Source organism: Camellia sinensis, chromosome 1, assembly GCF_055761805.1.
Source record: "Camellia sinensis isolate YWXY chromosome 1, ASM5576180v1, whole genome shotgun sequence".
Classification (NCBI taxonomy): Eukaryota; Viridiplantae; Streptophyta; class Magnoliopsida; order Ericales; family Theaceae; genus Camellia; species Camellia sinensis.
In genome coordinates this window covers 192,155,341-192,179,987 of record NC_138961.1, presented here as the reverse complement: position 1 = coordinate 192,179,987, position 24,647 = coordinate 192,155,341, and the positions used below count along the sequence as shown (strand labels likewise).

Sequence of the window (24,647 nt, the reverse complement as noted above, 5' to 3'; positions counted from 1 at the left end):
GTGACCATGCCACTAATGAGCTTGAATCTCATTTTCTTTAGTATCCGAAACTTGTCGGACTAGTGATCCAATCCAAGTTTCAAGATTATCCTTACCAACTTCAATAAATATAATATCAGGCATGAGAACGGAATCTGTCGGACTATTATGACTTTTAACAAAAACAGATTGATAAAGCTCTAGCCACGGTGGAATGGAGACAACAATTTCCGTATGGTCAAGTTCACCATGAAGCTTTTGTTGGCTCTAATCATTGCCCTCTTCTATTACATTGTCACGTCCCACCTAAGAGAGTTCCTCGACTTTTTAAATTCGAGTCTATGTGGACTACTAGTACTGAATGCGCTGAGGTTATTTCATCTTCTTGGGTCAAAGATTATGCTAGGTCTCCTATGTATTGTCTCACCCAGAAACTTAAAAAATGCAGTCGGAGGCGTTCTTCTTGGACTAGAGCAAGATTTGGAGATAACAGAATTAGAATTGCGTCCTTAAGTTCAGATATTCTGGATTTACAAGCTCAGCCTCCTATGATCATTTTGAGTCGCAAAGAGATGTACCCGCATCAAAGATCAAGAGTAAATTGGCTTCAATACAAGGATAAAAACTCGGCTTTCTTTCATGCCACGGTAACACAGCGTAGACAAATGAAGCACTTGGTAAAGATTAAGACTGAAACAGGAGTATGGAAAGAGACAGATGAGGAGATCAATGACCTTTTATTGACCTATTTTCAAGATCTTTTTAAGGCGGCTGATGTACGAGATATGAGTGAGGCCCTCACGGTGATTACTACGGAGGTTACTAGTGAGATGAATTTAGCTCTTACAAAGCCAATTACAGATGAGGAGATAAAATTGGCTACTTTCCAATTGGGGCCACTAAAAGCACCTCAGCCTGATGGTTTTCCTGGAATCTTCTATTAGAAACATTGGGAGATTGTAGGGCCAGCTGTCTGTGGAGCAATCCGGAGTTTCTTTGATATAGGGTTTGTGTTGAGAGAATGGAATCATACCAACCTTGTTTTAGTCCCTAAAGTGGCAGCCCCATAGAGTCTCAAACAGTATAGACCTATTAGCCTCTGTAATTTTAACAGGAAGATTAGCACCAAATTATTGGCAAATCGGTTGAAAAAGATCCTTAGCCAGTTTATTTTCCCAAACCGGTCAGCTTTTGTTCTCGGGAGTCTTATTCAAGATAATATCTTGGTGGCTCATGAGGCGTTCCATTTTTTGAAACACAAAAGAAGGGGTAGTTCTATGGATTTGGCGTTGAAGTTAGATTTTACAAGGCTTATGACCGGATCCAATGGGATTTTCTTGAAACAGTTCTAGGTAAGTTGGGGTTTGACGAACATTGGGTGAAGTGGGTCATAGAGTGTGTCACGACAGTTCGATTTTCTATTTATGCCAATGATGAAAAGAGGGCCTTCTTGACTCCCTCTTGTGGTCTTAGACATGGGGATCCTCTCTCCCCTTATATTTTCTTATTGGTGGCGGATGTTTTGTCTAAACTGATTGTAAGGGGCATTCACAACAAGCAAATCTCTAGGTTGAAAATGAGGAGAACTTGTCCCACTCTATCTCACTTGTATTTTGCTGATGATGGCATGTTTTTCCTCAAAGCTAGCAACCCAAACTGTCAAAATATGATGCAGATTCTACAAACTTATAGTAGGGCTTCGGGCCAATTGCTAAAATTGGACAAGTCCGAAATTGTGTTCTCGGCTAATGCTTCGGAAGCTGTGAAAAGGGATTTAAGTGAATTGATAGGCATGCTAGAGCAAATGTGCAATACCTAGGCCTTTCTTCCACATGGGGATGATCAAAAAAAGAAGCATACAACTTTCTTTTGGAGAGAATGGTTGCCAAAATGCATGGGTAGAAAAACAAGCTTTTTCCCATGCTGGAAGGAAAATTTTGCTCAAGGCCATAGTGCAAGCAATTCCATCCTACGCTATGGCCTGTTTTGCCCTCTCCCAAAGTCTTTGCAACAAGTTCAACTCCTTTATTGGGAAATTTTGGTGGAAGGGTGATCCAGTCAATAAGGGGATACATTGGGAAAATTGGAGATCTATGTGTTTATCTAAATTGCATGTGGGTATGGGTTTTCATGACTTCTCTAATTTTAATCAAACCATGTTAGCCAAACAAGGGTGGAGGTTGATTAGAAACCAAAATTCCTATTGGGCAAAAATTCTCAAAGGACTTTATTTCCCTAGATCCGATTTTTTGAATGCGTCTCGAGGTGCCAGGGCTTCATAGGCTCGGTCTAGTTTATTAAAAAGTCGTGAGCTTCTTATGAAAGGCACTCGGTGGCAGGTCCAAATGGAAAATCAATTGGATCCTAGCTACTGGCAATTTCATGATTCCATGCCCAAGGTCTCCAAATTGTTCTATTAATCTTGTTGCTGATGCAATTGATCTAGTCCACAAGCAGTGGAAGTTGGAGTCTCTCCAAGATTCTATACCCAGGGATATCATCAATGCAATCAAGACTATCCCTATCTCGGCTAAAGGTAAAGATGATATATTGGTTTGGCATACACACAAACCTGGTCTCTACTCGGTTAAATCTGATTATGCCTTAGCAAGTGCCTCCCATGACAGTACTCCTAATGATTAGTCCTCCACTTTTTTTCAATTTCCCCTCAATCTCTGGAAGCATCTTTGGAATCTTGATACTCCCCCAAGATTCGTCATTTTTGGTGGAGAGCATGCAAAAACTTGTTAGCTACTAAAGCAAACTTGTTCAAACGAAGGTGCTCGCCCTTGGCTGTGTGCCCAGTGTGTTTGCAAGAACTGGAAACAGTGGAGCATATGTTATTTGATTGTGCATGGATGAAGGCTGTATAGTTTGGAAGTTGTTAAATCTCCGTTTTGATTATGGCTTGATGTCAAATGTGGCACAATGGACTGTAAATTTGGTGGGAACAGAGGTTTCTGCTGATTTTGGCTGAGCCTTTTTGAGTGGGGTGGCTATGATTGGTTGGTTCATTTGGAAGGCTAGAAATGACCATGTCTTCAACCACTCCCTTGTTGATCCAAGGCATACTCTCCAAAAAATTGCAGATACGTGGTTAGAGCTACAAAACCAGGTGAGTGGTGATGATGGCTTAACCACAACTCCTATAACACATCCTGATGATGAGACAGATGGATGACAACCAGCTCCTCTAAGTGGTTTCAAAATTAGTTATGATGCAACTTTCAGCAAGGCAACTGCAAAGGCCACTATTGCGGCCATTCCTAGAGATTTTGAGGGACGTCTTCTTGATGGACTAACCTCCTCTATCCTCTATAGTTCTACCCAACAGGCCGAAGCACAAGCTGTGCGCTTAGCATGTTTTTTGGCCAAAGATCACAACCTCCCATCTGTTGAAATTAAGAGTGACAACCAGACTATTGTTAAACTCTGTCTCAGAAACTGTCCCACCTTGGGAGAGTATGGTAGTGGTGTTTGATATCCGCTGGTTAGCTCGCAGTGGGAATTGGACCTTCTCTTGGATTCGGTGGTCAAAAAACGGAGCAGCTCACTGGGTGGCTGGAGCTCAAGCAAGCAAGACCCTTTCTGCTAGTTGGGTGGCCTGTCCCCATTTACATTTAGTTGAGCTTTTATCCTCAGATGTAAATGGTTCTTTTCCTTGATTTATATATATTTTAGTCGTTCAAAAACATTGCTCAATTCATCAAAATCAACAACATGAAACAAAAGAGACCAAAACTAGTATAAGAAACAAGGATAATTAAGGACACCATGTTTGGATGAAAGGCTCCAAAGGCAGCCAAAGCTCATTGCAATTAACCAATAAAGACTTCATAATTTTGGAAAGTGTTTATGATCTTGGAAACCAAAATGCATCACCAATCAAGGAGTTACAAACTTCAGTATAGCAGCAATCTGTTGTGTCTGAGAGATTTGCCAAAAATTGCTCTGCTCTCTCTACTGCTGCTTTTCCCATCTCTGCTTCATTCCAATGGATTTTCCCTCACTCTTAGTTTTGAACTTCACGCGATTTCTTCTATCCAAACAAAATAAAAAAAAAAAGAAAAAGAAAATAGGATTAAATATGCTATTTGCACAAAAGTACATTTGAACTGTTCTTCCACTTTTTCTCTACATTGCCTTCAATTTATTGTTTCAATTCCTTCACATAGTAATATAATTAAATTAAGGACTCACCTACTAAATTCAGATGTTGATCCTGGCTCATCCTTTAAACTTAGCGAAGCTACTTGGCTTTCTAAGAACCGAACATGATCAGCATCAGCCAGAGAAGTCTTCCTACCAGCACTTGAGTCGACTGGCCATGTCATTGGGACTACTACATCCCTGTCGCAATTAAAAAAATTATAGAGGAAAATAAATACGACAAAAATGAATAAATAAATAAAATCGGAAAAAAATTAAGTAAAAAAGGAAGATACAGCAGGCATACCCTTCGATCTTCTTGCATTTGCAACGATTCATAAAAGCGACTGTATAATTCCCAAAGAAGGTGTCGAGATGATTAGCTAGTTTTGGTATTTCGGACGATGGAAGAATGTCCCAGACCTTAAGAACCTGGAAGTCTTTTGAGTTTTCCCTTTCAATGTCTACGCTCCATGCGAGATTCACTAATCCGTTGACCTTGTACAGCTCCAACAGCTCAGAAGAAGCCCCATTCATGTGGAGGACTTTGTCCTTTTGACGATTCAGTCGCCACCCATTTGAAAGCCTGTCTAAAAGAGAAAGCACTTCCTTGCGAACCTCTAAATTCTTTATTCTAGCCATTGATTTCATAAAATCATCACTGAAGCAAACCTATAACAAAAAAGAAAAATGAAGGTGATGATCAGTTTATTGTTTAGGCACAAATTATAACCTCCCGCCATCATTCATTGGATTCCTAATTTATGAAATTCAAATATTAATCGGTTGAATATTAATCTCAAAAGTTGTGAAACAAAGGTAGCATACCTTCCACTTTGTATTGCTAAACAGTAGTGAATCTGTTTTGAGCAATGTATCAAGTTGGTTAAACTCAACTAAGGCACCTGAAACAGCTTGAGCCAAGTTCCTATCATCATTAGCGTCGTAGAAACAACCACGTGACTTTGCATCTAGGACTAATTTCTTCCAAACAGTGCCACTATTGATTAATGTAGCGCCGTTCCCCAATACCCAAAGGCAATGCCTGTATCAAGAAATCACACATTAAAGCTTATTACAACACATATATCAAGGTCGATTACCATAATGTTAAGTTAATACAAAAAGTAATACCTTGCTCGAGTCAGAGCCACATTTGTTCTTTGACGATTGGAAAGGAAGCCCACTGATCCACGCCCATTACATCTCACGGTAGAGATAATTATCACATCCTCCTCACCACCTTGAAACCCATCAACAGATCGAACACTCACAGAGAAGTCACTGTTCGCATCTGTACTGTATGTCTTTTCAAGTTTATCTTTAAGTGCGAATACTTGAGCTTTATATGGTGATATGCAACCAACCCTTACCTTCTGTTTTGATGCCACTGATTCTGTAGAAAATAATAATAATAATAATCAGAAACCTCACTTATTGATCAAAGCAAATTTTTTTGTTGATAGTAAAATTACCTTTAAATAGGGTTGCAACAATCTCAACAACCACAGCTACCTCCACCATGTTTTTCCTACTATACCTATCATCAAAGCACTCTTTGCCAGAGGCTACATTTATAAAAGAGTAGGAGCCAAACATCTTTCCTTGAAGGAAGCGTTTCTCATATGTTCTCTGTATGACATTTGGACCATCCAAAACCTTATTGTGGTAGAATTCCCTATTTGGAAATAAGCTTATCGATGGATGCATTCTATACTGGACTTCAAGAAGATGCTTTTTATGTCCTAATAACACCAGCTTCTCAAATAAGCTTCTTCCAAAGTCAGCCTTTTCACAAATCTATTAATCAAAATTTTCATCATATCAATAGAAGGAGAAAAAAACAAATTCAAATAACTTTCAAAGATTAATGAAGAAAAAGGAAAATTGGATTAGAAACCTCGCTTTGGACCATTGCAGGAAGTTGTAGTTCATCCCCAATGAGTATAGCATGACGAAGACCAAGGAGCTGCAAGGGAATTGTAGACTCACATTCTTTGAGCTGAGCAGCCTCATCAATAACCAATAGTTCTAGTGGTGTCATTCCTTCTGTGTGCAATTTAGCAGAGCTTGAAACAGTGCAGAATATCAAGCATGCGTTTTGCAAGCAAAAACTTCGAATTAGATATTCATCAGTCATATTGTTTGGCAACAATATTGATTGGCGAAGGAATCTTAGTACTCTAAGGCAATTGCTCTTGGCTGAACTCAACTTCGCTAATCGATGAACACTGCTTCTTTCATCTTCAATTCCATTGAAGACTACTCTCAAACCCTCATTTGCCGAAGCACTAGTATTTAGCAAAGTTCCAACAGACTTCAACAGATCAACAGCTTTTATCATCTTCTTTGCTACTTCTAGTGAAATGAATGAAGTTGGCATATGGGTGTACAAACTTGTAATAAAAAAGATAAGCTTATTTCCAAAGAATTTATACTTCATCATAAAAAACTCCTCAAATGTCAAAAGATTGTCACCTTCCTCTTTTCTTTCTCCTCTGTTTTTCTTACATTGAGTGGAATTATCCCCCTTCTTTCCTTTATCACACTTCAATTGGCTTTTTCTCTGAGAAGGCTCTTTCTTATTCTGTTTTTTTTTGTCCTTTTTCTTGTTCTCCTTTATGGTTTGAGCAATTGCCTTCATCCAAATTTTCTTTTTATCCTTATCTTTCAAGTCTTGATCATAGATACCACCCTCGTTGTCTTGATTGTTATTTACCTTCTCATTTCCAAAAATTTTCTCTTCCTCTTCCTCTTCCTCCTCATCCTCACCTTTTTTCATTTTTTCTTTTTCCAAATACGAGAGGTACATTTTTTGAGGGTCTTCAAGCAAACAAATCATTGATTCAATACTATTTTTCCACCCATACATTGGAGCAAAACAACCATAAAGAGCAGAAATACGGTAATCAAGATACACATCAAAAAGGTCTTCATGATCATCAATCTTCATTCTCTCCCCATTACCAAATAAAACTATATCTCCTAACCCATAAGTATCATACTGAAGTGAATTTCTTGCAAAATTCACAAGCCGAGTTGTGACTTCCAACACTGCAATGTTAGTTGGAGCACAAGTCAGTGTTCTGCATTTCATTTTCAACAAAGCAAACAACAATGCACCGACTGTCCCTGTCTTCCCAGTCCCTGGTGGGCCCCAAATTAGTTTGACAGAATTCTGATGATGGCATTCCCTCGTAGCGACACAACTTAAAATAGCAGCCTTTTGGGAATTATCCAGCTTGAAAGAACTGATGCAATTCTTTGTGTTGGGTAAAGCAACACTCTCATTCACTTGAGAGACGCACTGAGTACAATCTGCCTCGATCTGTAAAGAGTTAAATTTAAAAATAAAATAAAATTGATAAAAGGGTGACCCAATGCACGAGGCTAACTGTTTCCCTAAAACAAGAAAAGAATTATGCTTGATATAAATATATTCACTTACATAGTACTTAGTTTGAATCAAGTAAGGAAAGAATGTTATGAAAATATAAATGAGAGGGGTGGTGTTTACATGTGCAAGCCTAGCAGCAGAGGTCTGTGATAGTAAAATCATTTTATGTTAGTAAATGCGATTAACATAGGCATATATTGTGCATATTTTATTGAAAAGCCCCTAAATATGCACCCACACCACAAGTCCATGTGACATAAGCGATACCATCCCAAACATAAAGGAGATTCAATAAACTTGGCAATGAATTGAAAAACAAAACACAAAAACACAAAAAATGAAGTGTGATTCTTACTATGGATTCAGTTCGAAGAACTCTTTTGATGATGTTCAAGTTTGCCCCTTCCAGCTCTGAGTTCAATGCTGTCCATATCCGAACATTAGTCGTCATGTTTGTCAAATAAACAGCAAAAAGACTTTTCTTCTTCTTAATCTTCTTATCCATTTCTTTATCTGCTTCAAAAGTGATGGGATTTGAAGTCCTAATTGTAAGCTTATCCTGATCATATTCATCCTTCACTCTATGAACGAGAGCAACAAGATAAGGTGATTTAGGCCTGTTGAGATCATCAATGCATTTGGGTCTGACTTCTGTCAAGGCAATGAGGTCTCCAAACTCTGGCTCATAACTTCCTTCGTGATCATTTGCAGTGTTTTCTCTGTTTCTCTTCAGTAAGATTTTGTAGTACAAGTCCTTTGGAGGATTGTAGTTTTTGGACAATTCAACAGACAATATTTCACAGATTGGTGCACGAGACACCTTTTCCAGGGATGATAACAAATCAGCACGTGTTTCTTCAATAAGTGGGTTGATGAATGACTTCATGTAGTGATCAGTTGATAAATATGTCATTGGAATTTGCTTGACCTGTCAAAAAAATAAAATAAAAACAAATTCAAAATTTAAAACAGACTTCACTTGTTCATGTTGAATAGCTTGATGGGCCCTTTTCTCAGAGCAGTTCTACGATTCACGTCACTTTTGTTTGCATTTAGTCCTGAATGCATCTTTCTATTTGCTGCATTAATCATAGAAATAATCACAACCAAACCATAGTAACTAATAGTCTAGTCTTATCTTAATTTATTTTATCTAACAGGCTAGCTACTACATTAACTATTTTAACAAAAATATTATATCTAGTTACATTGGGAGAGTTTTGGAAAGATTTTTAAATAATTTGTATAGATAAATAAGTTAAATAAAGACTAACTTTGGAGTATATAGATTAAAATGTGATTAGGTACTTTAACTGATGAAAAATTAACAGTGTTTCAGCTGCTCTTCTGCACTTTTGATAGAGAGGCTATGTGCAAAGACTCTAATTTGGGAGGCAGGAGTAGGCAAAAAATTGAATATATTTTTTCTATTACGAGAATTATTTGTTATATTATGGACTCTTTCTTGTGATTGTTTCAACTTTTAATTATATATTGTTGAATTATAATTACATAGTTTGATATAATTTATCTTATATTAATAATTAATTTCTACGGTCTGAAAAAAAAAAAAAAAAGAAAAAAAAAAGAAGAAGACACCAAGAGTTGGGCAGTCCGATCAGTTTCATTTTCTATTGCCAGACACGGATGGATCAAATTTTTATTTATTAAGCAAGGCTTTTCTCCAGTCGTGAGACCAGTCTTATTTTGATAATCTAAACCGTTTAATTACTTTGATCAGATATTGCTAGATATCTGATTACTTGATTAGAATATATTTTTTTCAACAATTTATTTTTAAAATTATATTTACCATTGACAAAAATATGATATGATCAAGGAGTAGTTGAAATTCGATCATCGTGATTTTTTGCAGTGATGAATTACTCGACAAACTCTACATATTAAATGATTCTTATCATCGAAATAAAACCCGTAGTGAGTTCCACGGCCCAAAAGCACTGCCCTGTTCAGTCCACAAGGACAAGAGAGAAGCTCTCCCCTTATTTATTTATTTATGGTTGGCGACACTGATTGATCAATTGGCACAATTAATAGCACTTTAGCAAATCATTATAATTAAGAAGACAACAAAATTAATTGAATTCAATTTAGCCAATAAGAAATGACAAATGGATGAAAAATAATTGAGTAGTCCCATGTGCATATTACTTCTAATTAATGAAGAATTTTTCAGAAAAATGAACGGAGCTGATCATCTCTCTCACTTATCCCACGAAAAGTATTGTTCCAGGATCACCACATCAGTGTGAGAGTTAGATGATCAATGAATGACTATTGATATACACATATAAACATCATATATATATGAACTACATGTTTTTCACAATTTTAATGAGAGGGCAAAGAAATAAATTGACAAAGTGGATCCAAACCTTGCCCATGTAAAGATGTCTGTTGAGAACATCAGAAAGAGACCAAGAAAACACCACATCTATCAAGCCTTGACCCTTGTCCTTCTTGGGTTCTTTCTTCTTCACAGTAGTACTACTCCTTCCAATCATCTTTTCTACTTTTGCTTCCCAAAATGATCAACTCCAACAAAATCAAACCCGCTTTCACTCTCTCTCTCCCTCTCTCAGCTCTCAAAAACACAATACAAACCTGAAAAAATCAAACACAGAAATTGGATTGTATGTGTGTTCCAAAGAGAGAGACAGAGAAGAAGAAGAAGAAGAAGAAAAAAAAGGGATTGCTTCCTAGAGAAGTTATGAAAAAAACTTGAGATGAAGAATAAAGAATTATACCTAATTATTTAGAAAGAAAGAAAAGAACTAGTGCATGTCCATTTAGAAAGAAAGAAAAGAACTAGTGCATGTCCATTGATAAAGAATTATACGTAATTATTTGGCTTTGCTTTTAAGGTTCCAAACCTCCAATCAAAAAGGCATTGTCGTACAGTTCCGCGTAACGAAAGTATGTTATGAAAGAAAAAGAAAGAAAAAAAGAAAAAGAGGAGGGCGTCTTGACGCCAAGTCAATACTACCAAAGCATGGTCGTCGTCCAAAACATATGAATATAATGTAAAGAAGCATTTGTGTGGAGCCAGTGTACCTTCCTTCACACTATCAGCAAGTAAAAGAAGGTTCCTCTCTCCTCTCTTTCTCTCTCTCTCTATATATATTTTGTATGTGTATTGTGGATGTATTTGTACATGTAAAGAAGACAAAGGATCAAAGTTATAGGAAGTGAGAGAAGTGGAAAGGTCAAGAACGACACATATGATGATGATATGAGATACAAATACTATAAATTATGTGTGGAGTTTTCAAGGAAACTCCACACAACAACAATAAGGGGTAGGTGAAAGGGAAACGAGAATATCAACAATATTGATGTTTGGTTTGTGTTTGAGAAAAAAAAAAGAAAAAAGAAAATCAAAAATTTTAAAAATAAATAAATAAAAATTAATTTGATAAAAATAAATATCAAAAATATAATTTTAATTTTTTAAAAATATTTTTGACTTTTCAAAAGATAAAATTATATAAAAATAATAAATTTTTTTTTCTTTTACCAAATTAATTTTTTATTTTAAATTTTTTTTCTAAAATAAGTTTTTTGAAAATCATACAAAAATTAATACACAAAAATTATTACAAGAATATTAAATATCATATAAATGGTTATTTTATTTTAAAATGGTAAATCCCAATATACAAATTCTACAGGTTGGGTTTATCTTATATTGAGATTTCAACATGACAAAATTTGAAGGGTTCATAGGTCTAAAAATATGTCTCGTTTTGATGATTCGAACCGTTCATTTTTAATATATATATATATATATATATGTATGATTGTACTTCGCTTAAAAAATAATAGGTTAAATTACGATTATAGTCCCTCTATTTTGGTTCTTGTGTCATTTTGGTCCCTTTTATTTCAATTGGCTCGATTTTGACTTTAAATTTATGGTTTTGTCTCAATTTGATTTAATTGATTATAACTCTTAATATTTTTTTTTACGAAAAATACGTACATAAGTGGCATGTGTCATAATTTTAAGGGAAAAAAATATAAACTTACTCAACTCAGTGAGTTAATCTCAACCAATTCACTGACAATTTTTCGTCAAAAGCACTACTGACATTATCAATTGGATCAAATTAAAATAAAATCTAAAATTAATGGTCAAATTTTAGTCAATTGAAAGTGGAGGGATCAAAATGACACAATAGACAAAGCGTAGGGACCATTGGTGTAATTTGCCAAAAATAATATTTACTTTTCAAATCCAATAATGTGGCAGTATATTAAAATATCTAAGGCAAATTTCACTTTCAGATTTTCTCTAATATTATTAGTTAATTATCTCACTTACACATCATTGAATCTAAAAAACAAGTTGGCTATTTTTCTATATTTATCTATCTATATTGTTATCAAAAGTGAACTATTCACTTCATTTCGAAAAATTATAAAATACTCTTATCAAGTGTCAATTTTTCCATCCAAAAGGGGAAAAAAATACTAGTTAACAACAAGAGGACACAAGATTTGAACCTATAACTATTGATGTAATAAAGAACACTTTCACAACCTAAGCAATATAGAAGATATATTTTCAAGGGAAAATTAGTCTAAAGTCCCTCTCCCATTTTTAGTAATGAAAGAGATCTACAAAATTATTTGTTGATGTCTAAGGTCCCTAAACATATATCAGAGAAATTTGACTCGTTGTCTCTTCTCTTTTACTGCAGAGTAGCACTTCCTCTCTCTCTCTCTCTCTCTCTCTCTCTCTCCGAAACCCTAGAGAGAAGAGATGGGCAAAGTCAAGGACAAGTATCGTTTGGACAAATACTACCACCTAGCACAAGAACACGGCTACAGATCTCGTGTCGTATGGAAGATCATCCAATTCGAGTCCAAATTCAGCTTCCTCCGCTTCTCCCGCGCCATCTTCGACCTCTACGCCGAGCCCTCCTTTGTTTCCGAATTGTTCAATAATGATGATGACTTGTTTAACTGAGTCTCTGCATCGAAAAATGCGAATGAAGCCTTGGATTTGATTGAAGAAAACTTGAATCCAAGTGGTGGTGGTGTTGTGAGCAGTTCAGATTGTTGTTTGATCATATATGCTGCGTTCAATCGGAACATTGTTGACTTGGCATTGTCAGTTTTCTCCGCCATGGATTCTAGCCTTAATCCTGGTACATAATACTATATATATGCACTTGCGTTTACCAAATTTGAAATTGAAAGTTGAAGAATTGGTGCTTAAATTAGGTGAATATTGATGTTTTATGCTGTAAATTGTGTTGTTTGTTATTGTAATGCTGAGCCACAGTTGCTTTTAATGCACATTGCTTATTATGATATGAAATTATTAAGTTCAGTTGAAAGTATCTAATTTTTTATATATATATATATTTCTTTTTATTCATTCGCTTAGTAATCATAATGAGATAATGAAGATACAATGCTGTGCTTGAAAAGGGGGAAAGATGTGGTTTAATTTGGTACTTATCATCAATTAGCATAGTATTCTGTGGATGAAAATTATTTTTCACTTATTTTTCTTGGCAACCAAACAAACTTTATGCTTTATAGTTTCAACCAAAGAAAATTCAGAGAAAATCCAGAGAAATTCTCTAAAAATCCAGAGAAAATCTCTAGATTGGAATCCAAAATTTCTCTGACCTTCCTAGAATTTCTCTGGAGAGAAATTCTCTGCCATGTTTAATTTTATCTGTCATGTGTAATTTACACTGGTTTGAACCCCCTTCAAAGGAGATTAGGTTTTAGATAATGTGACTCATCCAATATACAGAGAAGATGAATATGAGTTCTTCACAGCTCACGTTCATGTCTCTCTCTCTCTTTCTCTCTCTCTCTCTCTCTCTCTCTCTCTACTTGATCGCTACGTCATCTCACTAAGCTTCAAGCAGTTCGATTTCATCTCTTATTCTCTCCAGAGAAATTCTCATTTAGAGAAATTCAGGAATTTCTATGGAAAAGGCCAGAGAAATTTCCTTAATTTGCTTGACACCAAGAGTGAAGGAAAGCAAATCATACTGCTTAGGCGTCTGACCATCCTTGGAAATACCGGCTTCAAAACTACTAGTGTTGAAGTTGATGAAATCACGATGGCCAGGAGCATCAATGACAATGCAGTAGTATTTGGTGGTCTCAAACTTCCACGAAGCAATATCAATATTCCCTGTTGAAAAATATTTCTCCAGCTGCAAATCATGCATGGATATACTTTGCTTCAAGAAATGATGTTGAAAAGAGAAAACATGATGTGATGAAGTGCACAAACATGCCTACAGTATCCTTGATGTTGATACAGTAGTTAAACCTGTTGCTGTTAGGGGAAATAGAAGAAAATCAGTGTTGTTTGATGCTTGCATTCTTACCACGTTCACATTCAGAGGTCCAGAGAAATTCTGGGGAGAAATTTCTTTGGATGAAATTTCTCTAGATGAGAATTTCTCTAGAGAGGAATTTCTCTGGATCAAATTGAGGGACCTTAGACATTATGAAAATATTTAGTGAGTTTTATACTATAAAATCTTAATACCAGGGACCTTAAAAAAAAATCCCTTATTTTCAATTCAAAATTAAAACTTATTATATTACTACTCATCCCGGATTTAAAATTTAAAGACAAGCCTCCTTCTATTGTGGCACACAAGTTTAAATTTATATGATAGATTTTAGGATAAATTATTTTGTTAGTTCCTTTCATTTTAATTTTATCCGTGTGTCATTTTAATTCTTATAATTTAATTAATTTAACTTTAACTTTTAATTTTAAATTTTATATTAATTTGGTTCAATTGATACTATCGATTAGAATTTTTTTTTTAAAAAAAAAGTTACTAAATTGATTGAATGCATTTAACAAATTTATAATTTTACTTATAAAAGCATGCCACATTATTCATGTACGTATTATATATATATATATATATATAGCTAATAATTTAATCAATTAAATCAAATTAAAACAAAATCATAAATTCATTATCAAAATTGAGCCAATTGAAATTATAGAAATTAAAATGACACAAGACCGAAGTATAGAAACTACCAATGTTATTTGTTCTAGATTTTAAATTTGGGATAATTTTAGCAATATTTGAAAGTTCAGTTATGGTATAAATTTAAGGAGAATCTACAGCACAATGGGTTTTGCCAAAAAAATCAAATATATGGAAAAAAATATATAATATTAATTATTAATATTTATAAAATTTATCATTAATATATAATTAAGTTTAAAAAATCCACTGACTTGTATTTTCCCCTAAATTTAAAGTCCATGAAAATGTGAAAGTCATAACCAATGGTTATGGGTAGGGCTGCGAATGAACCGAGCCGAGCCGAGCCGAGCTTTGCTGAGCTTGAGCTCGAGCTCGGCTTGTTTACTTATTAAGTTTAAGCTTGGCTCGGCTCAATAATATTAATGAAACTCGAGCTTAACTCAGTTCGGCTCGGCTCGATAATTTTTTTAATATTATTTATATTATTTAATATTTAAATAATACATTTATTATATAATTTTGTTAGTAATGGGCGCCCATGTGGCATGACCATTTAAATTTAACATTTGATCCTTATCCAAATAGGTTTTGATTTTGAAATCAAACCTATTTAGGATAACCACTCTTGAAACAGACGTTATCAGTTTGAACTGATATAGATAGATATAATATATATTAGATATTATCTGTATCTTAACTGATATGGATAGATATTATAATATATTAAATATCTGATATGGTTATGGGTAATCTGAGAAAAAGGAAAAAACAACGTAGTCTGTTTTTCTACCCACATTCTGACTCTCTCCCAAAAACACAACGATCAAGTCTTTGACACTGTGGTTAGTGTGGGTGATATTCAATCTGTGATATCACTCCACTGCTGGGTTGGTTCATCAAGAAGTTTCCTGGAAGCACGTGATTTATCCAAGAAGGTTCTATCATCAAGAAGGTATGATCTGATCATTTTAATCCGCTGCATAATCTGTGTTTTTTTAGTTTACATTGGTATCAGAGCCTGTTAATGGATATTTTCGTGTTTTCCTCATGTGTATACTTTTATATGTATATGTATATATTATACACATGAATATTTGTAGAAATTTTTTTTTTCCAGATTAGGAGCATAAAAATATTTTTTTTTATGTTCTTTAATGTCTTTTTTCATATCATAAATAGTTTTATTTTGAAAAAAGGAGTCCGGCAGTACAAAAATCGGACCAGAAAACACCCTGGAAGGCGGCGCGTGGCCTGCACGCGCCACCTGACGCCGTGGGCCGTTTCCACGCGCCTCCACGCGCAGCCACGCGCCTCCACGCGCCAGCTGCTCACCCGACGCGCTTGCACGCGCTCTCACGCGCGCGTCAGCGGCGCAGTCACGCGCGCGCCCTCCGCGCCACGCACGCGCGCCGCGAGCCGAGCCGCGAGCCGAGCCGCGCGCTGAGCCGCTAGCCGAGCCGTGAGCCGAGCCTCGAGCCGAGCCGCGTGCTGAGCCGCGCCGTTTTCCTCGGCTGGCTTGGCTGCTGGCGATTAGGCACTGTTTGTTTTGTTTTTAATTCTGAACTGCGTTAAATGATCATAATTAATTCATTACATATTTGTTTTATGCGTGGCTTATACTGTTAGACTCAGAATTAATTTTTCTACATTCTGTAAAATTTTGAAAATTTTCAGAAAATATAAATTAGTTTTCCTGTGTTAATAATTCATTTTTTATGCTTTAAAATGATTCTGGTATTGCATAAATAATTTTCTGGGGCTGAAATATTTATTGTAGACTTCTGAAAGGTTTTATTATTTACTGGTAATATTGTCTCATTTTATCAGTTTCTGGATTTTTTATTTCTAATTTTATGTGTATTTATTAGTCATTTAAAATTCCAGAATATTTCAGAAAAATTTCAGAATATTTCAGAACAATGTACATTTTAATTATGGCATAATCTGAATATTGTTTCTGTTTACTAGTTTCTGGATTTTTTATTTCTAATTTTATGTGTGTTTAATTAGTTATTTAAAATTCCAGAAAATTTCAAAAAATGATGTACACTTTAATTATGGCATAATCTGCATATTAAATACAATTTTTTTTTTGGTTTTTTAATATGTTGCAATTAAAGCATGATTATTTATTTATTTATTTATTTGAATTCCATCATTAAATAAATATAGCATGAGTTGTTTGCAAATTTATATTGAGATGCTATTGTATGGAATTTATCATGCTTTGTATATGCCATAGATAGTGGGAGATTGTTTGATTATTTTTTGCGCATGGAATGAAATTAAATTTTGATAATTATCACTAGAGGCGCAAGAGATGATTACGAGCATAGCAAATTTTCGATCTTGAGACATGTGTAAAATTATCATTATTTAATTTAGATTCTTTTTGCTGCAAAATATTTTGTTTTGTTTTGTGTTGCTATCATTAATATCCCCTGCGCATTTTATTTACTCTGTATGTAGAAATGGCTGCTAAGTCAGTGGTGGCAGACTTAACTAAGGGAGAGAAATTGGATGGCGACAATTATGACATATGGCGCCGTAAGATCCAATACCTCCTCAATGAGCAAGAGGTGTTGACCACACTTGAACAAGTGATGGTTGAGCCAGAGCAGGGCAATACAGCTCAACATCGTCGTGATCTTGAAGCCTTTCAGACTTGGCGTAACAAAGATCGGTGTGCGCGCTTTACTATGTTAAGCAGCATGCACAACGACTTGATTAGTGAGTTTGAGCATTGCCCGACTGCATTTGAGATGTGGGAAGCTCTCAAGCAAAAGTTTGGTATTACCTCTTTGGCAAAGCTACGTGGGCTGACTATGAAGTTTGACTCATATCAGAAAAGGGCGCATCACTCGATGAAGCAGCATTTGAGAGTCATGTCAGCCATGATACGCGAGCTTGCGGCTGCTGGGCATAATTTGACTCAAGAGCAGCAAGTACAGGCTGTGATACGCTCTCTGCCAATTTCTTGGGAGCAGATGAAGCAGAACATGATGCATAATGAGAGTGAAAACATTCGAAGACATATCGCGTCATTTGGAGCTAGAGGCTGAGCGCCTTGAGGCGGCTAAGTCTGATGGTTCTGCTATGGTGGTTGAGTCAAGCTCACGTAGGACTTCTCAGTTCAAACGTGGAAAAGCAAAAGGTGCCCCCAAGAAGCAAGCAGCGGCTGCGCTTAAGCCCAATGGCGCTAGAAATTTCAAGCGTAGGGGCAAGAGAGGTGGTAAGAAGGCAAAGGCTAAATTGACATGCTTTAACTGTAACAAAGAAGGACACTTCGCTCGGGATTGCCCTGAGCAGAAGAAGGTACTCCCTTACTTAATTTCTCGCATTCAATGCTTTGTGTCTAGTCAAGCATTAATTGCTCATTCTCCTCATTTTTGGGTTGTAGACTCCGGAGCAACAGACCACATCGCGAGGGACAGAGTAGGGTTCGTTGAGTATCGTCGAGTACCTGCTGGGAGCAGAAAAGTTTACATGGGGAACGAGTCCAGTGTGGAGGTGCTTGGCATTGGCACATTCAAGCTGGAAATGCGACGAGGGCGCACCTTGTATCTTCATGATGTTCTTTATGCTCCGGATATTCGGCGAAACTTAGTTTCAGTTATTAGCATGATGAGCCTTGGTTTTAGCTTTTGTTTTGAGAATAATGGTGTTAGCATTTATTTGGGAACAATTTTTTATGGTTTTGGTTATCTTTCAGATGGTTTTTTTAGTTTTGGATGTGGATGATTCTAGTATCAATAAAAATGCCAATGGCTCTATTTCTAATATTGCATCTTTTTGTGATAATGATTCTATGAGATGGCATGCTAGATTAGGCCACATAGGGCAAGACAGGATGACTAGATTGGCTAGAGAAGGTCTTTTAGGCCCACTCGCTAGAGTCACTTTGCCTACTTGTGAGCACTGTCTTGCTGGAAAGGCAACAAGAAAACCATTTGGGAAAGCCATAAGGGCATCTATCCCATTGCAACTTATTCATTCTGATATATGTGGACCAATGAATGTGAGGGCAAGGCATGGAGCCCCCTATTTCATCACATTTATAGATGATTGCACACGTTTTGGTCATGTTTATCTGATTTCTCACAAGTCAGAAGCATTGGATTGCTTTAGACGGTATGTTAATGAGGTTGAGAATCAATTAGACAAGAGCATTAAAGCTCTAAGGACTGACCGAGGACGTGAGTATCTATCTGAGCAATTTAAAGTGCTCTGTGAGGAAAAAGGAGTTATCAGGCAATTGACAATTCCTAGGACTCCGCAACAAAATGGTGTAGCGGAGAGAAGGAATCGCACATTGCTTGACATGGTTAGATCAATGATGGCGCAAGCTAATCTTCCAATTTCTTATTGGGGAGATGCTTTGTTGACTGCTGCCTACGTCCTTAACCGTGTGCCCTCCAAATCAGTTCCTTCCACCCCATATGAGATGTGGACTGGCAAAAAGCCTGATTTGGGCAATTTGCGGCCTTGGGGCTCGGCAGCTTACATACACAACGCTTCTCATAAGTTTGGGAAGTTGGGCCCTAGAGGAAAGAAGTGTATCTTCATTCGCTATAGTGAGCATTCTAAGGGCTATGTGTTTGTTGGGGAGCATCCGGATGGAAGTGTGACTGAAATTGAGTCGCGAGATGTGGATTTCCTAGAGGAGGATTTCCCTAGCAGAGGTGAGGTAACTAGAGAAGTAGAATTCTACGAGATGGAGGATCTACTTGAAGGCGCACCTAGTAGCTTAGTAGAGAATGAGGAAATAATTCCTCAAGCTCCTAGGGACAGTGGGAGCGATCTACTTACCCATGGATTGGATCCAATGGATGAGGATTCTCAACTACGTAGAAGTAAACGTGGAGCTATACCCCGTCGTCGTTTTGAGATTGAAGGGGAAGCATTCATGATTGCTCCGAGTGATGAGATGGAGCCTAAGAATCTCAAAGAGGCTCTCTCATCCCCTGCTAGTAAAGAATGGAGTACTGCAATGGAAGAAGAAATAGAGTCTATGAAGAAAAATCATGTCTGGGACTTGGTTGATTTGCCGCTAGGGCGCAAGACTATTGGGAACAAATGGGTTCTCAAAATCAAGCGCAAGGCGGATGGTTCCATAGAAAGGTATAAGGCTCGCCTAGTGGCGAAAGGTTACACCCAACGAGAGGGTGTGGACTATGAGGAAACTTTTTCACCAGTTGTAAGGTTTGCCTCTATTCGCCTAATCCTGGCCATAGTAGCTCAGTTGGACTTAGAGCTATATCAGATGGACGTTAAAACTGCATTTCTCAATGGAGAATTGGATGAAGAGATCTATATGGATCAACCAGAAGGCTTTGTGGCAGTAGGTCAGGAGCGCAAAGTTTGCAAGCTTCAACGATCTATTTATGGCTTAAAGCAATCATCCAGACAGTGGAATCTGAGATTTCATCGAGCCATTATTTCAAATGGGTTTACGATGATTGATGAAGATCACTGTGTGTACGTTAAGCGGTCCAAGGACATTTTTCTGATATTGTCATTATATGTAGATGACATATTATTGGCTGGAAATGACAAGGAGATGATTGTCGCCACTAAAATGTGGTTGTTCTCTACATTTGAAATGAAGGACATGGGTGAGGCGAGCTATGTGCTCGGTGTTAAGATCCTCAGGGATCGCTCTAGGAGACTTCTTGGTTTGTCTCAAGAGACTTACATTAAGACTATTCTAGAGCGGTTCCAGATGCAGAGCTGCAAACCCATTGACACTCCTGTTGCAAAAGGCGAGAGCCTAAGCCTTGATATGGGTCCTAAGACTCAAGAAGAAAATGAAAAGATGGCCCGTGTTCCCTATGCAAATGCTGTTGGAAGCTTGATGTATGCTATGATGTGTACACGTCCTGACATTTGTTATGCAGTCGGATTGGTGAGTCGTTACCAATCCAACCCAGGACCAGCTCATTGGAAAGCAGTTAAGAGGATATTACGATATCTTAGAGGAACTGCAGATTACACACTTTGCTACCAGAGTTCAGATCTACATCTAGTTGGCTATTGTGATGCTGACTGGGGAGGAGACCTAGATGAGCGTAAGTCTACTTCAGGATATGCTTTCATGCTTAGCGATGGTGCTATTTCTTGGAGTAGTAAGAAGCAATCCTGCATCGCCTTATCGACCATGGAGGCTGAGTTTGTGGCTTGTTCATCTGCCGTTCAGGAAGCCGTGTGGTTGAGGAGATTCCTTCAGCATTTGGATGTTGTCACACACACTTCAGATCCTGTGACTATCCATTGTGACAGCATGGCTGCACTCGCTTACGCTAAGGATCCTAAATACCATGGCAGAACCAAACACATTGATGTGAGGTTTAATTTTATCAGAGATATTTTGGCGCAGAAAGAAGTGATCCTGGAGCACATCCCTACAAGTCGCATGGTTGCGGACCCTTTGACTAAGCCCATTGCTAGAGATGTTTATCTTACTCATGTTAGGGCTTTAGGACTACGTAGGTGGTGATTTTTTATGTGTATTCAGTTGAACTCTTTTTTTTGGGGATATTAATGCCATTAGTATTCATACTTGTTTCTATCACACATTTATGTTTACTACTTTTAGTAATGGTTTGTGAATTAGCATACACAAAACAATTAAATTGATGTTAGCAGGCAAGATTGGCTCACTCACACGAGCAATCGCCCTTAGCGCTGGGTAGCGAGTAAGGATGAGACTAGAAGCTAAAATTATCCACTAGCTATGTCGCCTTGGTTGAAGCCAAGATGAGGTCTTGTTAGAGACCGACCATGGATATGAGAGTACCCACTTTTCCATGATATGTCTGTTATGGATAGCCAGATGCGAGATCTCATTTGATGCCTGAGAGGCGAGCAAATAGAGAATTCGAGTTAGACGCTAGGAAGCGACTCGTGCGCTTAAGAGCGACTAGACTAAGATCTGTATGGTGTGTGAGTTTAACATCACTCTTTGGAAGAGTAACTCCACTATAACATGCATTCATACTGCATGTGCTTATCGACCCGTTAGCGAGGTGAAAGAATGGATCCCTGCTTCTTCACCGTGTGAGTCCTAAAAGTCTTTTTTTGACTTTACTTTGTGCCTTTTGTGACCTTTGACTATGTCATAAGATGAGGAGTTGATGTTCAGCTACTTTGGTATGTTGCCTGCGGTCATGTATGATTCGGCTTTAAGGGACATTACTGGGAAAGCGGTCAATTTCAAATTGAATGATATGAGGGTGAAGGGAAGATCATCTAGTTCTACATCTCTGCTCTATATTCACTGTCGACAACTCACATCGCTCTTTATAGGATGCTGATTGGGTGTGAATATAATGCGGGACCTAGGAAAGTCAAACATGCTCTTTGAGGGATTAGAGATGTTTTTGGACTGATGTAGCTAGATGGGTCTGGGTACATGAGACACTATTTCTGTTCTTTTTGGGTTGATGTCTCTATGCTGACTCATGTTGAGTTTCTAGTATAGAGCTCCCACTTGCAGGTGTTCTCAGCGGTCGCACGGTGCATTGGCTAGTATGAGATTGTTCGTTTTTGGGGAGATTGAGATAGAGATGTGGCAGTGTCATGCCAACTCATGTGCGAGTGGGAGATGTTAGTAATGGGCGCCCATGTGGCATGACCATTTAAATTTAACATTTGATCCTTATCCAAATAGGTTTTGATTTTGAAATCAAACCTATTTAGGATAACCACTCTTGAAACAGACGTTATCAGTTTGAACTGATATAGATAGATATAATATATATTAGATATTATCTGTATCTTAACTGATATGGATAGATATTATAATATATTAAATATCTGATATGGTTATGGGTAATCTGAGAAAAAGGAAAAAACAACGTAGTCTGTTTTTCTACCCACATTCTGACTCTCTCCCAAAAACACAACGATCAAGTCTTTGACACTGTGGTTAGTGTGGGTGATATTCAATCTGTGATATCACTCCACTGCTGGGTTGGTTCATCAAGAAGTTTCCTGGAAGCACGTGATTTATCCAAGAAGGTTCTATCATCAAGAAGGTATGATCTGATCATTTTAATCCGCTGCATAATCTGTGTTTTTTTCAGTTTACAAATTTAAATAAAAATAAACGAGCTGAGCTTATGCAAGTTCGAGCTTGACTCGTTTACTAAACGAGCCTAATATTCGAGCCCTTAACGAATAGCTCGGTTCATTTGCAGCCCTAGTTGTGAGTGGGGGTGCTCATGAATTGGTTTTTAACGGTTTGGTTTGCAGTTTGGACCTATTCATGTATGCAGTTTGGGAAAAATTGAACCCGCAACTGCTTGCAGTACAGGTTATGGGTTGTGCAGATAGGGTTCACGGATATGCGGGCAGTTTGCGGATTGAGCTTTTTTCTTTAAAAATTTATTTTTGGACCTATTTTTCCCCATTTTCTAAATATTATTTTGGGCCTTTTCTCCTTGTTTTCTAAATATTATTTTAGGCCATAAAATCACATATTTCTTATCATAAAATCATTATTTTTGAATCATTTTTTATTCATAATATTTGAATCTCAGAGATTCAAAAATTGATAATCCATACCCAAAAAAAAAAAAAAAAAGTTCTATTTACGTATATAAATAAAAGAAGTTCAATTTACTAGAAATATGTATTGTATATTGTGTATGTGTATATATGTAAACACAACAACTGTGAGTATATAATATATATATATATATATACATCTACTAATATGGAAGGTTAAGATTGTCCAGAATTTTATGGAAAAAAAAAAAAAGTGTGCGGGTGCATGTGAAACCCGTAACCCGAAACATGGAAATATTTGAAACCACATCTGACCTTACTGCAGGTTCGAAACCGCCCTCACAAGCACAGAGCGGATTGAATTGGATGATTTTCACGGGTCGAATGACCCTATGCTCTGCTTTAGTTATGGAAAAGTTGTGGGTAGATGGGTGTGGAAAATGTGAAATAACAATTTTTTTTAAGGAGCTTTTTTAGTAAATCCACTCTCTGAGAGTCCTATTCCATCTAACCCATATTTTTTTTCTATAATTCCATTAGGTCCTATTTTAGATTAGAAGACCAAAACACCCTCACCCCAACAAGCGCCTCATTCTTTGAATCAAATAACCGTCTCTCTCTCCCTCTCTGTTTTGCAGAAATCACGGAGAAGATCCTCAACCTTCAAAAAATCCAAAACCCTATTCCACAACGTCTCATCACCCATATGCCCTCTTATTGTCCTATCGTCACAGTGTCTCATTGTGGTGTTCATCATCCCTCCGCCGTCCGTCGTTGAAATCGACAAAATCACCATTACCGAACATCCTTAAGTTCCATCTTTGTCAAAATCACCATCACTGACCATTTGTGAGAATCCAACCATTGATATGGGCAAAAAGCATAAGAAATATCACCTATTTTGTATATAAACCCTAAATCTCTTCTTGAAATTGCACCTATAGCGATTCTGGTTTTTCCTTTCTTTATTTTATTGTATTCCGGACTCGGTTCCGTAGATGTGTTGTTGTCGTATTCTCATTTCCATCCTTACTCGTTGTATTTGAGTTTTGAGTTGTATTGGGCGTGGTTCGAACAGGTTGGTTGAGCTTTAGTCCCATTCCTTGTTGCCCAGATTTTTTGGTGTTCCGCTCGAGCGGACCCTTTCGCGCTCGAGCGGAGTTTGCATACTGTCAGTATCTTGTGCGTCTGCAAAACTACTGCAGATGTGTTTTTCACGCTCGAGCGAATTTCCTTACGCTCGAGCGGGTCGTGCTCGAGGGGGACTCTTGGCGCTCGAGCGGGTGTTCGATGTCTGTAAAAATACTGGAGGAGTGTAATCTACGCTCGAGCAAACTTTCCTTTGTGCTCGAGCGGGTGTAATTTGCAGTTGTGTCTTGGCGCTCGAGCGAGTATTCTTGCGCTCGAGCGGGTCCAGTTTTGTGTTTGACGCTCAAGCGTCCTATTCTCCGCTCGAGCGGGTCATACGTATATCAGTTGGCAGCTGGGTGATTTTAAATCACTTTTCACATTTCTTTTCTCTCTCTTACTTTTCTAAACCCTCTTTTGAGAGCTCCTCTCTCTAGAATACACCTTCTCTCTAGGGTTTGATCTAGTTTAAG

General features: G+C 37.2%; 2 protein-coding genes and 1 long non-coding RNA gene across 9 annotated transcripts; 2 read left to right on the top strand and 1 right to left on the bottom strand.

Moving 5' to 3' along the window:
* The first annotated feature begins 320 nt into the window (after positions 1-320).
* Positions 321-923, top strand: LOC145821774 (uncharacterized). The gene has a single exon (XM_082918341.1). The coding sequence runs from the start codon at positions 321-323 to the stop codon at positions 921-923; it is 603 nt and encodes a 200-aa protein (XP_082774467.1).
* A 2,777-nt stretch (positions 924-3,700) lies between these two features.
* On the bottom strand, positions 3,701-10,763 carry LOC114299716 (uncharacterized). 7 transcript variants are annotated; one of them, XM_082890697.1, is made up of 10 exons: positions 10,601-10,763; positions 9,922-10,150; positions 7,881-8,453; positions 6,029-7,456; positions 5,604-5,928; positions 5,263-5,524; positions 4,957-5,173; positions 4,436-4,800; positions 4,180-4,329; positions 3,701-4,018 (listed from the first exon to the last, which is right to left on the bottom strand). In XM_082890697.1, exons 2-10 carry the CDS (start codon positions 10,048-10,050, stop codon positions 3,940-3,942), a joined length of 3,528 nt encoding a protein of 1,175 aa, XP_082746823.1. In that variant the 5' UTR covers positions 10,051-10,150; positions 10,601-10,763; the 3' UTR covers positions 3,701-3,939. The 7 variants fall into 7 exon arrangements, with proteins under 7 accessions (XP_082746823.1, XP_082746820.1, XP_028100316.2 ...); XM_082890694.1 differs by having other exon boundaries at positions 10,533-10,695; XM_028244515.2 differs by lacking the exon at positions 10,601-10,763 and adding an exon at positions 10,294-10,530.
* Positions 10,764-17,595: 6,832 nt separating this feature from the next.
* LOC145800904 (uncharacterized) lies at positions 17,596-18,315 on the top strand. The gene is made up of 2 exons (XR_014341520.1): positions 17,596-17,853; positions 17,939-18,315. It is a non-coding gene; the product is annotated as an uncharacterized LOC145800904 (long non-coding RNA).
* The last annotated feature ends 6,332 nt before the right edge of the window (positions 18,316-24,647 follow it).